The following is a 16,967-nucleotide window of genomic DNA, read 5'->3' as shown; positions in this document are numbered from 1 at the left end:
GAAGTAAAGATATCATCAGAGCATTAAGAATCTCTACTACATTCAAAATACAAAGAACGGAGCAGATAACTACCCGGATGAATAAAGGCAAGCTTCCCAGAGGAGGTGACATTTAGCCCTCTTACAGGATGTGACATAGAAAAGAAGGGAAGAGCTTTCCAGGCAGGAGGAATAGCATACGCAAAGGCACAGAGGCAGGAGATGGCAGGGCCTGTGTGAGGAATGGCAGGTCCATGTGAAAAAACAAATGATTTGTCTCTGTCCCGCATGCTTCCAGGAATTCAGGAATAGCATCATCATCCATGATACTGAGAACTAGGAACATGTGAAAGTACATAACCTCACCGGGGCCTGTGGGATATCTTTAGATTCCAACTGAGATAACTTCTGCTGCTGGACACACCTGCTATAGTTCATGGGGCCAGTGATGGGGACGTGCTCAATTAGTGACTTGAGCCAGGAAGTGAGTGGAAGGTATATGGCCACCTTCTGGCCTTGTCATTTCTCCTATGGGACCTCTGGGGCTATTAAGCTGGCATCTTTGGCCAGTTAATATTAAACCAGAGCCCACATAGCATATTTATTTTCAGAGCTTACAATGGTGAAAGAAAAGGGGAGGTCTCATTTCACTTCTTAACCCAGAGCCTGGCCTGTGCTCAAATCAGCCTTTCTAAAAATGTCTTTTAGAGAAAGATAGTTCCAAAGGAGGAGGAACTGATGTGTCTTGAGCAGCGGTCCTCAAACTTTTTAAACAGGGGGCCAGTTCACTGTCCCTCAGACTGTTGGAGGGCTGGACTATAGTTTAAAAAAAAAAAACTATGAACAAATTCCTATGCACACAGCGGCGGCAAAAACACCTGGCGGGCCGCATGTGGCCCGCGGGCCGTAGTTTGAGGACCCCTGGTCTTGAGCAACTGCTAGGTGCCAAGCATGGTCTGGGTTCTTTGACATCCATTATTAACTCCTCCGTCTTCTTCCCAATAAGCTAAGGGGTGGGTATTAGCAATAAAGAAACCGAAGTTCAGGGAGGTTAAGTAACTTCCCCAAGGTCACACAGCTATTAGGTGGGAGAGCCAAGATTTAAACCCAGGTTGCCTGGCTCCTGAGACTTCTGCTTTCATTCTCATCTCAAGCCCTCTTCTGAGTTTGTGAAATACACAAGCACCTGGCCTCTCCTTCCTTTAATAAGAGCACCAGCAGATACCTTGTGATACACCCTCCACTGCCATCCCCCCACCCCTTTATGGCACTTGGCTGATTACAGTCACCCTCTCAGGGTCCAGAGTGATTACCAAATTCCTGGTGAGAGAAGCACCAGTGGGAAGGGTTACAGGTAAATGCGGAGCTGATGAATGGCCTCATGTCTAGCTCCCACCACACTCTACAGCAGTGGTTCTCAACCTCCCTAATGCCGTGACCCTTTAATACAGTTCCTCATGTGGTGGTGACCCCCAACCATAAAATTATTTCTGTTGCTACTTCATCACTGTAATTTTGCTACTGTTATGAATCATAATGTAAATATCTGACATGCAGGATGTCTTTTCATTGTTACAAATTGAACATCATTAAAGCATAGTGATTAATCACAAAAACAATATGTAATTATATATGTGTTTTCCGATGGTCTTAGGCGACCCCTGTGAAAGCACAGGTTGAGAACCGCTGCTCTACAGTGAACTAGCCCTTTCCCCACAGTGGGAAGTCCTCTGGCTTACAAATGAGGAAGCTAGAGTTCACCCAATACATTGATAGCAGAGTGAAGATCAAAACATGGATTCCTAATTCTCAAGCAGATACTGTCCCTCAGCCAGAGGGCTTTAAAGGAATGGACAGAGGTCTAGGCCCATCCGTGTGTAAACAGAGTAGGTCCCCTTTTTTATTTCTCACATGCTGAAGTTCTGCTAGGGAAGAAAACTGTTTGAAAATCACAGCAACCTTGGGCTATCCAAATGGCTCTTGACTCTCTCCTGCCAGACTCTCTTGTAAAGAAGGCTTTTGTTTCCTGTGCATATCTTTGGTTAATTATTTTTAAATAAATAATTATGTAGCCTGTGGTAGGGGAGAAGCCTCCCAGTGACCCATATTTGATCATCAGAGGGCTGGCCCTCTTCCTCCAGCCAAATTAAATAGGCTACAACCAGAGTCTGTTTGACTTGAGACTGAATCGATGATGGGGACAGGCTGGGGGTGAAAACACACCTGACTCCCAGCGTTATCACCGCTCTCTCAGGAGCAGAGCATCTTGGGGAGGTAAATAGCTGGTCAGGGAGTCAGAGAAAGCAGGAGAAAAACCAGGCGAAGTCCAGTTCCTCCAAGAGGAGAGGACCAGAGGGCCTCAGTGGTCCACCAGGTTTGGATGCTCTGGAAACTATTCTCCATGGGAAGGTAGTTCCCTTCAGTGCTTAGAACCTGCCTTACATGGTCTAGAATTCTTGAGTCTTGGGCACATATATTGGGGCCTATTCTTATACCAGCAACCTTCCCCCAGCATCTCCCTTAGTGGTTGCCATTTATTTAGCATTGTGCTAGGAGCTTTCTAGATGTTATCTCTAATATAAAAATAGGAAAGCATTCTCTCCATTTTATAAGAGGAAACTAAGGCACAGAGAAAAAAAAAACAACTGTTAAGAGCAAAGTCAAGATCTGAACCTGAGTTTGTCTAGCTCCATAGCCCACAGCATCCCCACTGCCCGTCCGTGTTAGAAAATTATTCCTTTCATTGATTTGAAATCTGCTTCCCTCTTTTCCATTGAACATAGCTCTGACGTCTGAGCTCACAAACTTCAGGTCTTTCTTCTTCCATATAACAATACTATGAGCTAATGTGAGTGGAGGAAAAGGACCTAATTTAGCCCAATGGGACAAAGTAGAGGGCGATAAATAGGAAAGCAGGGGGTTGCAGATCAGCGCAAAGGAAGACAGACAGGACTAGGCAAGGGGGTGTTGATTTGGAGATGTGGAAGCCTTCCTTTCTTTTAACTTCATGGCTCTTAATTCCCCAAAAGTGTAATGGCCCAGACCAGTAGCTACCAAATGCTAGTGCTGCCCCACTCTCAACACCACCCCCATTTAGAGCCCCTTGAATCAAAGGATGGGGAAAACAACCAATAGTAGAAGCCCATAGAGCATGCATTCAACTACTTGATAGTCAAACAAGTTGCTCTTGAGGGTTAGAGCCCTGCGTTAGCACTTATTTGTCTTCTCCCAGCCCTCGTAAGCTTTAGGCCATATCAGCCTTCGGTAGTGTCCTTTAGGGGATCCAAGAAAAACTGGCTTGGGTCTCCTCTTGGCCAGCTTTGTCTAAGTGAATTGGAGGCTGCAGTTATGACCGCTTGCCTGGCTTCTGGGGGGACTGCGTAGCCTCCTTGGGAAGGAGCCAGGTAGTGGGGAAACAGACCAGCAGAATTAATATACTTTAAAAAGTGATGGTTCATCTTCGGATGGGAAACTGGGCCAAAGGAGAAGTACAGCCAAATAGTGGGCCCACCTCTCCAAATGAGTTCGTGCCTAGAACATCCAATCTGCCTCCCTTGCAGAACAGGGTCCCCCAATCCTTTTTTGACAAATCCAAAGCAAAAAAAAAAAAAAACAACAAAAAAAACCACAACACTCTGTTTCTAAGCTTTGAGCTTAGGGTGAGTTGCCCACTACGCCAGCTTTGTCTTTGGCTGTCTGGTGGGCACATCAAGCAGGACTTTGATTCTGCAAACTTACCCAGGTTCTTTGCCCAGCTGCTGTTTCCTTCAGTTGTCGGGTCTCTACCCAGCATCTTCCCTTTCCTGAGCAAGAGGGTGGGTCAGGGCAGTGAGGTTATAAACGTGCTTGGTTCTCCCCTCCCTTAAGACCACACTACAGTGCTTACTAAGCATCTACATCCCACCTGTGTGTGCTGCCTGCCCCACCTCTCAGCCTTCCCCTGTGCCCTGAAAATCAGCCAAATGGGACCCCATCAAAGGAATGTGAGTCCCAGAGCCAAAGACTCCCAGCTGCAGCCCCATCCCCATCCTGCTTTGCCTGTGACCCCCAGGCCTTTTGGGCTCAGCCAAAACAGTGGTGCACAGAGACTAATGCATTTTGCTATGACTCTTTCAAGGGTCATTGGGCGAGTGCCTCTTTATAAAATGGGTTAGCTCATACTTTGCAGCCACACATAGCCGAGAGATGCCCAGGGAAACATTTTTAGAAGGCATTTTGAAGAATAAAAGAAATAACTCCAGCCAGGAAGAAAAAAACCCCGAATCCTAAAAGAACTATGCTAATGTAGCAACAAGCAGGATTCATTCATTCATTTGACACGTATTTATTGAGCGGCTACCAAGTGCCAAGGCACTGGAGATGCAGCAATGAACAAACAAAACAGATAAAAATGTCCTGCCCTCATGGAGCTTACATTGCAAAACTCAATAAAGGCCTTCCCCCTAGAAAAAGACCGCCAGTGTTTCTTGTGGGTAGACAGGGGAGGAGAAGGCAATTTTGTTTTCTTGTCATCCACTCTTGAAAACAAGGGGAAGGGTGGAGTTAGTATTCTGGGGCCCTGGTGGCACTAATGTTCACTGTCAGGTCTGCCTTGTTTTGCAGGGGTGCGCTACAACCAACAGGGAAACAATGAGGTCACTTCCTCCTCTACAATCAGTCACCATGGCAACAGCGCCATGGTGACCAGCCAGTCTGTTTTACAGCAAGTCTCTCCAGCCAGCTTGGACCCAGGCCACAATCTCCTCTCACCTGATGGTAAAATGGTGAGTACACCTGGGCCATTGTAGCTCTGGAGCTGATAAGATAAGAGGCAAAACAAACACAACTTCTCACAAGGCCTGCCTCAAACAATGAACCATTGTAGCCCTACTGGGGAAGATGGGGGCTGCCCAGAGTCGGAATGGAAAGGTAGAATGGGTGACCCAGCCTTTGGCGGGTGGAAGAGGTGTTCGGTTTGAACCCAGCCAATAAATCTGACAGAGCGCTGCTCTCATTTTATTGATTGAATGCCTCATAAAGGAGCGAGCCGGGTGGGACACTGTTTGCTTTGGGGCTGCCAATGACATTTGTGTTGATAAAATGTTCATTCACCACCACCCCCAACCAAGGCCTCCAAAGCCAGTTTTTCTGACCCAGAGAGGGCCTCACTTTTTCTCTTCACCACCCCCTGGTGCTAGCAAGGAGAGTAATTAAGTCAGGATTTAGTGGGTGGCAGGCGGGGAGAGCCTTCTTGAACAGGGATTTTGAAGGACATTGGATGGCATGCTAGTGACGATTGTGGCACAAAATGGCAGATGGGGTGGGGCAGTGCTTACAGGGTGGGTGAGAAGCACCGCCTTTGAAGTTACAACGATCCAGGTTCAAATCCCAGTTCCAGCACTTAATAGCTGTAGCCTTGAGTAGGTTACTGAGCTACTCCAGGTCTCTTGGTCATCTATAAAATGGGGGTAATAACAATAGGGTTATTGAGGAGACAAAGGTGGTAACCTGGGAAGTACTCAGCACAGTGTTTGTTGAGGTAAATATTCAATAAGTGACAGTGTTGCCCAGCCAGTGAGGCTCAGTGGTTGAGCGTTGACCTATGACCAGGGAGGTCACAGTTCCATTCCCGGTCAGGGCACATGCCCGGGTTGCAGGCTTGATCCCCAATAGGGGGCATGCAAGAGCCAGCTGATCAATGATTCTCTCTCATCATTGATGTTTCTATTTCTCTCCCACTCCCCTCCTCTCTGAAATCAATAAAAAGATATTTAAAGAAAAAAAAGTCACAGTATTGTTATGTTAACATCAGTGTTATTCTCTTTGAATGACGTTTTCTATATCCATTACCACAGTCCATGCCCAGATGTAAGGTGAGCATACTTGGTGAGCAATGGACTGTTTGAGTTTGAATTTTCAAGGTTCGAATCCTCTAGCAGCACAATTACAGGGGAGAGCAGTCCATGAGCAAACACAGGCATTACGACATCTGTAAGGGTAGGAAATGGAAAACTTTAGTCTTTGGTCATGCTCTGTGTTTGGGGGAGGGGGGGTCCCCTGCACAGGTTCCTGGCTTCTGTGCTCAAGGTGGAGCTGCATGCATTCTCTCAAGGTGTCTGACCCAGAGGCGGTGGAGGCCGGAGTGGGGGGAAGGGCCAGGGAGCAGATGCCATTTTAGACCTTGACGTGTGTGCTGTATGGGCAACACAGGAATGGTGAGTCACAGGTGATTGAGTCCCCAGCCCCCCGGAGGGAAAACAAAGTGTAGTTTCTGAGGCGAGAACTAGCCTGGTCAACTCTAGTTTCAGGGCACCTACCTGAGCTGATCTCCCTGGCAGGACATCTGCAAAATACATGAAAGAGGGTTCCTGGGGGAGGCATTTTGCAGCCTCCTTGCCCCCCCTTTTCCCTTCAGCTTCTCCATGAAGAACAGTTTGTCTCAGCTACCTTGTGAGAGGCACAGACAAGTCCTTATGAGTTCTCAAGAGTCACTTTGAGAACCAAACAAGTAGGGATGACCCAGGCTTCCTTGGAGAAGGGACCTTGTAGAAGAGGTCTTGACTTCTCAGTGGATGTTTCCCTTGGAGTTTCCCTTTGAGCCCTCCCCCTTGCTCTCCTAAGAGGCAGACTGCCTCACCCAGGCCGGGCTACTCCAAGCCTGAAGACACGCTTTCTTTTTGCTGTTCTGCTTGACAGTGCCCTGATGGGCAGTATATTCTTGGGTTGACGATTGACCAAGACAGCACACCTCAGCGTTAGCAAACACCTGGAAGCTTGTTTGCAGGAATCAGCTTTTCACCAGTCTCCAACACCCTGGCTCATATGTTATGTCACTATTACTGGAAACCTTAATTCAAGAGTCCGTGTCCTGTTAATGTCTAACAGATCTTGGTCCACCAAGGCAGGAGGGTACTATGGTTAACAATAATACAGGCGCGGGGACCAGTGTGTCCAAGTCTTGGGGTCTGTTATTTATCAGCAATAGGATGGGCATTACTTAACTTCAGTTTCCTCATCTGTAAAGTGAGGGGTAAAATGAGGGGTAATGGGTGTGAGGATGGTTTATCGCTCTGCTGTTCTTTGAGGACAAGGCCTGTACAAGGAATGTGTGCTTTCAGGAGGACTTGCATTTGAAATCTTCCCCCAGATACTGGTTTTGGAAATAATGCTGATCCATTTGCGCTTTGGTTTGCACTCTCTGTCCCCCACCCCTGCCCAGATGGCATGCATTGACAAAGAGCTGGCCAGGGCTAGGGTTGCAGTCTGTGCATGTTGAACCTTGTTTTTTTAAAATCATGTACTGGATATTTTCGCAGCATCAAAGCAGTGTGCCCTAATGGTGAGAAGCTCAGGCCTCAGAGTCAGGTAGCTGCTTTCAATGCCAGCTCTACCGCTTGGGCACATTTCTTACCTTTCTAACTTCAGTTTCCTTGTGTGCAAAGTAGGCAGAATAATACCCACCGCATAGGTTGTAGACAGGTACAGCAGTTAGCATAGTGAAAGGACTGCACTTGGCAGCATTAATTCAAGTTCTGTGAATTATCATGTAAGGATCATGACTGATATCCTTAGCAGCCCCCTGGCTTCCACCAGTTCTGGAGGCCAATAAAAAATAATGGTTGCTGCCCTAGCTGGTTTGGCTCAGTGGATAGAGTGTGGGCCTGAGGACTGAAGGGTCCCGGGTTTGATTCCGGCCAAGGGCACGTACCACGGTTGCAGGCTTCGTCCCAGCCCTGGTCGGGGTACACATGGGAGGCAACCAATCAATGTGTCTCTCTCACATCAATGCTTCTCTCTCTGTGTCTCTCCCCCTCCCTACCACTCTAAAAAAGAAAGAAAGAAAGAAAATAATGGTTACATTTTAGAGTGGGGAGGAATTTGACCAAGGTTACCCAGACATAGTAAGTGGGTGGGATTTAAACTCCAGCAAAACGGGGTTTGGATTCTGACTTCCTCGCTTACTAGTCAAATGACATAGACTAGTTTCTCAATTCTTTGAAGATCACTTTCTTTTTTTAAAACATATGTATTTTATTGATTTTTTACAGAGAGGAAGGGAGAGGGATAGAAAGCTAGAAACATTGATGAGAGAGAAACATCCATCAGCTGCCTCCTGCACACCTCCCACTGGGGATGTGCCCGTAACCAAGGTACATGCCCTTGACCGGAATCAAACCTGGGACCCTTCAGTCCGCAGGCCGATGCTCTATCCACTGAGCCAAACCGGTCAGGGCTGAAGATCAATTTCTTAATCTGGAACATAGGGGCAGTCATCATAATGCCTTCCCTCTTGGTGTCATTATCTATCGAGGACAGTCAGTGAAAGCACTTTATGAACTCTAAAGCCATCCACGTTTACGTTGTTTGTATCATTGGCACCCACGTTTCTCTTTCACCACTAAACCCAAGCACTGAACTGGCAGAGATTACCGTCACCACTTTGACTTTTTCTGAAGGACTACATTACCCAAGGGAAGTCTGAAGGCACATTAGTGACTTTTTTTTTTTTAATGACTCTGACATTTTGAAAAACAAGTCCAGCGAACAGGCTGGTTTTCTCTTGTTTGATGTGGCTGGAATTCCTTCTTGGTCACATGACCCCTAACTCACTTCTTGATGCTCATTTTGAAAACACAAACAAACCTGTTTGGTTTTTTCTTTCTTTCTTTTTCAAATTAACCTTGGAAGCTATGGGGCTGATCAGAAGGGCAGGGGAGGAGGGAGGTAGTATCTTACTTCGGTGCTGGTGGGAGACCTATACTCTGAACAGTTCTGGGTAACAAGAGATAGAAGAAAAACTAGACTACATCTGATGTGTGTATCCTAACCCTAAAACACCTCGCAGGGTTCCTGATGCCATCCAGAATGTCTGGATTAATTCAGAATGAGAAGGGGAATGTCCTTTCTTAATAATTTTAAAACTTATGTTAAAACTATAAATAGTAAACTTGCTTGTCATGTGTGTGTGTGTGTGTGTGTATGTATGTGTGTGTGTGTACGTAACTGATAGTTCCTTATAATTAATGGTGAAACATTGGAAGCATTTCTGATAACATCAGAATCACAGCAAGCACATCTATTACAGCTGTTACTATTTAATACCAACCAATGCAGTATGACATGTACACATAATAGTACTAGCACAGAAGAGACCCTATCAGCATTATATGCCTATGATACAATTATACACCTGGAAAAATGAAGAAAATCAAAATGGAAAAGACACTTTTAGGAATAAATAAAAGGAATCAATTGTCAAGAAAAACATTCAGAGTGGCCATGTATGAAGTAAACACATAAATGTCATTAGCTTTTTCTTACTACTCTGTCACTAGAATGTGATGTAACACAGAATGGGCATACCTGAGGCCCACAGCTTATTTAGTAGCTTTGTCATTACAATATCAGCTACTTGACAAAAAAAATTCTAATGCACAGTGGAGATTTGAAAAAGTAGAGAAGCTCGATAATAGCTGATCTTCCCCAACCCTTGGTAATAGGTACAGGGGTGGGGAAAAGTTCTGTATAAAAGGTAAGAACTTGAGTTCTAGAGTCTGACAGTCCCAAGCTTACATGCCAGATGTACCATTTACTAGTTGTTGAATCTTAAGCAATATGCATATCTATGCTGAGCCTCAGTTTTTCCATCAGTGAAATGGGAATGGCAGGACTATCTACCTCATGGGACTATGGTGAGGTTTGTGAGTTAATGTATGAGCAGTGCTTGGCAGAGCCTGTAGTCAGTGAGAGCTTCCCTGAGCTCCTGCCTGGTCCCCAACCTGCTCTCACTGGGGAATCCCAGGACATTTCTTCGGTTATTATTTTTAGCAATCATGTGTCTTTAGCACCAATTATATAGAAGGCATAGAGCAGGACAGAGGGCACTTCCAAAGTGAGCAAGAGACAATCATATAACACCCATGAGCAGAAGAATCAGTAAGGCAGGCTGGTAACTGTAAGATAGTCAACAGATGGAAGCACCGTAAGGGCAGGGATTATTGTCTATTTTATTTACTGCTCTATCTTCAGCCCTTAGAACAGTTCCTCCCTGCCAGTAGGTGCTTTATAGCTGTGACTGAGTGAATGAGTGACTGAATGAATTCATCCGTTAATTAGTCGTGCTAAGGAATTGCTGAATGGTGTCATTTTTGGACACTGCTTTTTGCAGTTTCAATTCCACTTATGCTACTCTTGTTTTCTCTTTCCAGCAGATCTCGGTCTCAGGAGGTGGTTTGCCCCCCGTCAGCACCTTGACGAATATCCACAGCCTGTCCCACCATAACCCCCAGCAATCTCAAAACCTCATCATGACACCCCTCTCTGGAGTCATGGCCATTGCACAAAGTAAGCCTTGTTCTTGATCAGTAAACTTGGGGGCACAGAGAAGTAGCATGGGAAGTGAGTCGACCTGATAAGAAAGGACTAACGAAGACCCCCTTCAAACTCACCCACCACTTGTAGGATTGAGTCACCTGGTTTAGTTTTTTATCTCTCTCCTTGACAATATTTGGATTGTTTAGCCTAAAACAAGAAAAAAAAATGATGCGATGGAGTTGAATCTTGGTCACAGCTTATCAGCTGTGCATCCTGGTTCCAATCATTGAATCTTCATGAGGTTCAGTTTCCTAATCTGTCAAATGGGTTGCTGATCAATGACAGTGTGCATAGACATACTTATCATCTATAAGGCACGAGTATGGATAATACTGTAGTTTATACTTTTGTCTAGTGTTCGTTCTATCCCTAAGTATGTGGGAGGTTCTCCAGGAGGTTGTCTAATGTTTGTGTCAGTGAAGATGGAGCAAGACATGATGGGCTTCCTTCTAAATGAAATTTGTGTGATCAGATGAGACCTCTTTGGCCCAACGTGAAAATGCAGTGAGAGGGAACTCTATGGAAAATAGTCATAGCATCTCTCGGTCTTTAAGGAGAAATAGGTTGTTGACGCCCATGTCTTGAAGATGGGGGGATGGGTCAGGTCCTTCCAGCTCCAGAAGGCTCATGGGAGGGGCTGACGCAGGCTGTATCCATGAATGCCTCTCTCAGAGTTTTAACCTTGATTAGTATTCAGTGTATTGTCAGCTGCATAATGACAGCTCAGGCCAAGTCATCCTTGTGACTCTGGAAAGTATTCCTGAGAAGTCTCGGGAGAGATGTAGGGGTGGCACATTGCTCATCTTTCTTTCTGGGACTTCCCCATTGGACTCATGGCCTCCCTTGTGACAAGTACCCAAGGTGACCACCTCTCCTGCCTTATCCTCTCCTTCCCTCCACTCTCCCTAAACCAGCTTTAGCCAGGACAGCAACTTGGGTCGCTTCTGAAGAGAATGACTTCATGTGCTTTTTAAGGGCAGAACAGGCCTAGGCCCACAGGAGGCACACAGATGGTCTGAATGAGTATGTATGGCTCTCACCTTATCCTTAGCTGCTCAGAAATTTGTGTACTCCACATTAATTTTTGCAGGGGGAAACGGGAATGGAGAAAGCCCTTAGAGGACTTAAAAATAATAAATTAGTTTACATTTACTGCCTTTTCACTGGGCCCTCTCCAGAAATACGGTAACCATACTAATGCCATTGAGAGTGAGATAGGCTACCTGAAACCAGCTCGCTTGCTTTCTAGATGATTTGATTAATAGGCCCATGAGTAAGAGATCCCACCTGTTTGGTTCAACAGCCAAAAAGATACACAAACCATCCTACTTACCTTCATTTTTCCCATGTCAAGCTTTGGCTGACACACACAGTTATATATTTTCTTGGGCACTATCTGAACTAAAATTTTCTCTGTGGCTGCTCCATATTTTTCAGTTTAGTTCCTCCTGATTTTCTTCACCCAGGTTTCTCTCCCTTCTCACAATATTGTTAATCTTAATCTCCTACCGCAGCATGGCAACATCAGAGTGTTCATTGACCATAGGGTGTGTGTGTGTGTGTGTACTTGGAGTGGAATGGAGCATGAAGAATGATGAACCAGAAAACATGGCTGAAACACAGTAATCCTCTCTGTGGAGTGTCAGGATGAAGAATTAGTTGCAAGCACCCTCTTTTAGCCAGCTCATGTCCCGTTGGGTATGTGGGCCCTGCCTTGGGACCACTGAGGCCATGGAGATGTATTAACAAATTACTTGGCAGTGCCAATTCCTCCTCCTGTACTCATCTACTGGCCTGGACACCGGGCTTCTTAAGCAGGAATTAGTGCCCAGAAAACAGATGAAAAGGCCAAGAGTCACACTTCATGGGAGCTAGAATGACATCAGTGACTCTCAGTCCTGGAATTAAGGCACATCAGGGTCACAGACTGCGTTAAAAGTAAGATCCTTGGGCCTCACCTCTAAAGGTTCTAGCTCATTAAGCCTTGGGAGGGGCCTAGGAATCTCTATTTCATAAGCTCACCCAGATGGTTCTAAAGCACAGGCAGGTTTCAGAACCATGCCCTCAAATGTCATCCACTCTACACAGGATAATTTGCTTTTCTGGGCAGAGATTTCCCAACAGGCAGAGACAATGGGCTCTTGGGAAACAGCAAATCTATGGGACTTCTTAGGAGACTGAGAGCATCAGTGGAAGGTAGGAGAGGGAAACAGAATACCAGGATATCAGGTGAGACATTGGCTTGGGGAGACGCTGAGCCCCTGTGGGGAATTGGAGATAGTGCTATTCTGAGGATGATCTGAGGACCCCACCCCAGGCCCCACCCAGGAGAGCCAAGAGGAGGCTTATTCCCCCTTCACTCACCTTTTATGTTCCGGATAACAATATCAGCTAAAGCTCTGAGTAGGCAATTGTTGAGGTCTTTGTGCTATCTCCATGGAGGACTTCCCACAGACCTGCTTATGAAACGATCCATTTCAGAAAAGGCTCTCTAGGTGTCCCATCCTCATTTACTAAAAAAGACCTTTTCCTGGATTTCCTTCTTCATTTTATTCTCCCCTTCCCCTTCCTCCCACTTCCCAGAAGGCAAGGTCAAAGGAACATTGGCAGGTCTAGGAAAGAGGTTGGGTATCTTTCCTCTGATGCTCTTGTCCCCACTCCCAAACATCTCAGCTGCCTTCCCCAGAGTCTTGTGCAGGGAACAGATGGAAGGCGGGTACCATGGACCCAATCTTTGAAGTGTCCACCCCAGTACTAGAAAGGCCTCAGGATATAAACAGTACAGAACCCCAGAGGTTCTCATTCCCCCAGATCAGGAAAATGGCAAGACCCACTACAACCGCCAACCTTCACTTTACTATTTCCTCCTCCCAGTACCTGCTCCTTGTGATGCCACAAGCCTTGGTGTTACCAGATAAGATATGCCCACTTCATAGACTGGCTAAGTTCCAGGGGTTTCCCTCCTCTTTGCTACAGTCAAGAGAATGAACACCTAGCCTCTCCCAGGGTCTTGACACAAAGCTACTAAATGAGTGTCTTCAGACTCCCAGGACTGCAGAGGTGGTGTGTGTGTGTGTGTGTGTGTGTGTGCGCGCCAAAATGCGGGTCCTTGCACACTCCTGCCCTCTGCTGGACAGACAGATCTGGGCAATAACCTGTTCTTCAGAGTGGCTGCCTTTAACTCTGCCCTGAGGGCATCACCAGGGCGAAAGTCTCCCAGAGGCAGACCTGGATTGAGTAAGCAAGTAGGGTCAACTTTCCCAGGGCCCTGGCAACCTCAAGGGAGGGAAGTGTGGGAGGTCATATGACTTTGGGAGACTCTCCAGCCTCAGTCAGATCTGTTTAAAGCCCATTTCCATCTACCACTCACTGTGGAATTTGAGCGAGTCCCTTAATCTCTTTAAGCCTCAGTGTTGTTGTCTGAAAAATGGACCTATAAAACTGCTTCCTATGCAGTCTCTGTGTCACCAGCTGAGTCCAGTGCCTGACACATAGCAGGGGCTCAGTGGATGGCCTTTGCCATCCATTTACTTCTCCTCATCCCTGAAGCCACCTCTGATCTTTCCTTCTTCCTCCCACAGGTCTCAACACCTCCCAAGCACAGAGCGTCCCCGTCATCAACAGTGTGGCCGGCAGCCTGGCAGCCCTGCAGCCGGTGCAGTTCTCCCAGCAGCTGCACAGCCCTCACCAGCAGCCCCTCATGCAGCAGAGCCCAGGCAGCCACATGGCCCAGCAGCCCTTCATGGCGGCTGTGACTCAGCTGCAGAACTCACACAGTAAGGACCCGGGAGCGTTGGGGAGGAACACAGAGAGCCATCAGCAGCCAACCCCTTCCCCCTCTGGCTCTGAACCTTCTCTGAAGTTTGTCGGTTTGCTCCCTTTGTCCTACCTATGATCAACCAAGACAGTTTTTGAAGCATAACCCTTGTGTGGTGCTGTGCTTTTCCGATTCCTCTACTCTACCCTTAGGAGCCCCAGGGAGGGTCTGAAGAGGCCAGTTGAAGCCTGTGAGGGAGTTGGAGATAGAGATGGTGTGGAACACGTGCCCCCGGTTTCCCACTCTGGCACCCACCAGTCAACCTCAGCACCTTTCCCAATGAGCTCCAAGTTAGCCTTTTCAACCTAGAAATCCAGGCAGCCATTCCCAAGTGATTATAGTTGGCATATAATTTGCATCCTATTTGCCTTCCCTGGAATTGAAGAATCTCCTAGAGTCGCCATGCCTTCCAGTTTGCACTCCAAGCATCACAAACCATGAGTAGAGGTGGAAAATACCACCTGCACGCCTTCCTGGACCAGGAATGTTAGTGTGTCTACCCCGCCCCACCCCCTACCCCCACCTCCTGGCTATTTCCCATCTCTAATTTCTACACCTACCCTAAGTCTACCTTTCAACCACTCATTTTCCACCTACTTCCAGCCCCTATAGCTCTCCCCACACCTATCCTGAGCCCCGAGCCCCCTGTCCTCTGGCCAGATTAGGGTATAGCCCCTGGCTTGCTAATTTGGGGAGAAATCATGGAATGAATGGCTTCCCTGCTTCAGGCATGACCCCACAGGAACATCAGAGAAGTCTCTGGAATAGAGTGGTGGTCTTGGAGTCAGACAGATCTAGATTTAAATCTTGGCTCTGAGACATACCAGCTATATGGCCATTGGTATGTTACTTAGCCACTCTGAGCCTCAATTTCTTCACCCATAAAATGGAAGTAATATGTGTGTAGAGTGATTGTGGAGATAAAAATGGTTATGAACTGTGTTTGGTAAGCATCAAGAGTTATAGAGCCCTGACAGGTTTGGCTCAGTGGATAGAGCATCAGCCTGCGGACTCAAGGGTCTCAGGTTCGATTCCGGTCAAGGGCATGTACCTTGGTTGCAGGCACATCCCCAGTGGGGAGCATGCAGGAGGCAGCTGATCGATGCCTAGAGGAGACTAGAATCTAATAAAACCTCCAGGTTTCTCTCTCATCGTGTTTCTCACTCTCTATCCCTCTCCCTTCCTCTCTGTAAGAAATCAATAAAAATATTTTTTTAAAAAAGAGTTATAGAAACACAAGTGACTATTCATTAAGGGACTCCGTTGTAGGAGGAGGCAGGAATAAGGAAGAGGACTTTAGTTTCTCCCTTGACTGCCTCAAGCAGAGCTGCGGATCTGAGGGAGACAGTCAAGTTCAGCCTTCTATCCTCCGGGCTCTATTCCCCCCTCAGGCCTGTGGAGCTGGTTTCTAAGCACCATCTCACATTCCAATCACATTTTTGTGGCTTTGAAAACATCTGCCACAGCCTGTAGCAGAGTCTGGGAGCACATGTGCCCTAGTTCCCTTCTTCTCAGGGCCTGGCAATATGCTCCCCACTTTGCCCCTGCCCCCTCACCTGGGCAGGCTTCCTCCGTGGCTTCCTGGGTGGGTGGACAGTCAGAGAGTGATCACCAGTGACCTATGAACTGCTGAGGCTCAGCTGGCCTGGCTGACTGTGAGGAGAGAGCCTGTGGGGCTCCAGCCCAGGAAACAACCAGCCTCCCTCCACAGGAAGGCCAAGCCGAGGCAGCAGGCAGTGACCTTCACCCCTGTTCCCGACTCAGTGGACTCCTTGGTAGAACAGGCTGGTCCCTCCCTCAAGGCCAAGCATCCACATGCTTTTATTAGTTGGTCACATGGCCTAGAATTTACCTAAATCTTACGGAGTCGCAACTAGTGTGAATCAAAAGGTTCCAGACGTGGTGAACAAGTACTAAAAAGGGAGCCACGTGTTCCTGGAGGTTTTATTAGATTCTAGTCTCCTTTTGTCTATCCTTCATATTTCTGGAGTGTCATAAGAGGTGTTGTTGCGTGTGTGACTCAACGTCAGGAGGCATTTAGTACAAACTGGAAAGCCCAGAATTATATCAGTTATGCCCATGTCTAATTACAATTTTTAATTAATCTCTGACTGCTAGCATGAAACCTGGTGCTTGAGTTCTGGCAGTTTTCCAGCTACTTAGAACTTTTTTTGATTTAAAATCCCAGATGTACCACATATGCCTAAGGGTCCCTTGGTGGCACTCAGGCATCTCACAGAAGTGCCGTCCACCATTACGTATAAGGCACTGTGCAAGGCTGTTTATTTATTGGGTGCAAAGTGCTTTAAATATGATCTCTTCTAATCCTATAACAGATCTCATTCCCATTCTACCAGTAGGAAACAAAGGCTAAGTAACTTGGTTAAGGATAGTGTGGGATGTGCATACGCCTGAGTGATCGGCGCCTTGATTTCGTCTTCACTCTCTTCTCTCTCTCTCTCTCTCCAGTGTACACACACAAGCAGGAACCTCCCCAGTATTCCCACACCTCCCGGTTTCCATCTGCGATGGTGGTCACAGATACCAGCAGCATCAGTACGCTCACCAACATGTCTTCTAGTAAACAGGTAATGCCGTTGGGAAAAGGGGTGGGGGGATGACTAAGATTATTGATGTGTGGAGAGTGTGGCAGGTTTGGACTCAGCCACAAGTCTGGTCCTTCTGAGGTTCTCTGCTACTTGCTAAAGGAATCGCTGAGTCACAGGGCAAAGAAGATGGGCCACAAGCTAAAGAGGCTTATTGTTCCCCTGGTGTCCTGAGCAAGAGCTCTAAGTGCGACTGAAGTTCGATAAGTCAC

General features: G+C 46.9%; 1 protein-coding gene across 7 annotated transcripts in view; it reads left to right on the top strand.

Moving 5' to 3' along the window:
* Positions 1-16,967, top strand: part of HNF1B (HNF1 homeobox B) — a 52,179-nt gene that overhangs the window by 27,647 nt on the left and 7,565 nt on the right. For 4 of the 7 annotated variants that reach the window (XM_006756183.2, XM_006756181.2, XM_006756185.2 and 1 more), the window contains exons 5-8: positions 4,582-4,742; positions 10,167-10,302; positions 13,914-14,108; positions 16,619-16,737. In XM_006756183.2, the coding sequence (XP_006756246.1) occupies positions 4,582-4,742; positions 10,167-10,302; positions 13,914-14,108; positions 16,619-16,737 (611 nt within the window). The remainder of the gene's footprint in view (positions 1-4,581; positions 4,743-10,166; positions 10,303-13,913; positions 14,109-16,618; positions 16,738-16,967) is intronic. The other 3 variants (XM_006756184.2, XM_006756182.2, XM_015559076.1) reach the window with 2 other exon arrangements.

This window comes from Myotis davidii, unplaced genomic scaffold, assembly GCF_000327345.1.
Source record: "Myotis davidii unplaced genomic scaffold, ASM32734v1 scaffold993, whole genome shotgun sequence".
In the NCBI taxonomy this organism is placed as follows: domain Eukaryota; kingdom Metazoa; phylum Chordata; class Mammalia; order Chiroptera; family Vespertilionidae; genus Myotis; species Myotis davidii.
The sequence above is the reverse complement of the archived record's forward strand: the minus strand, read 5'-3'. Positions and strand labels throughout refer to the sequence as shown.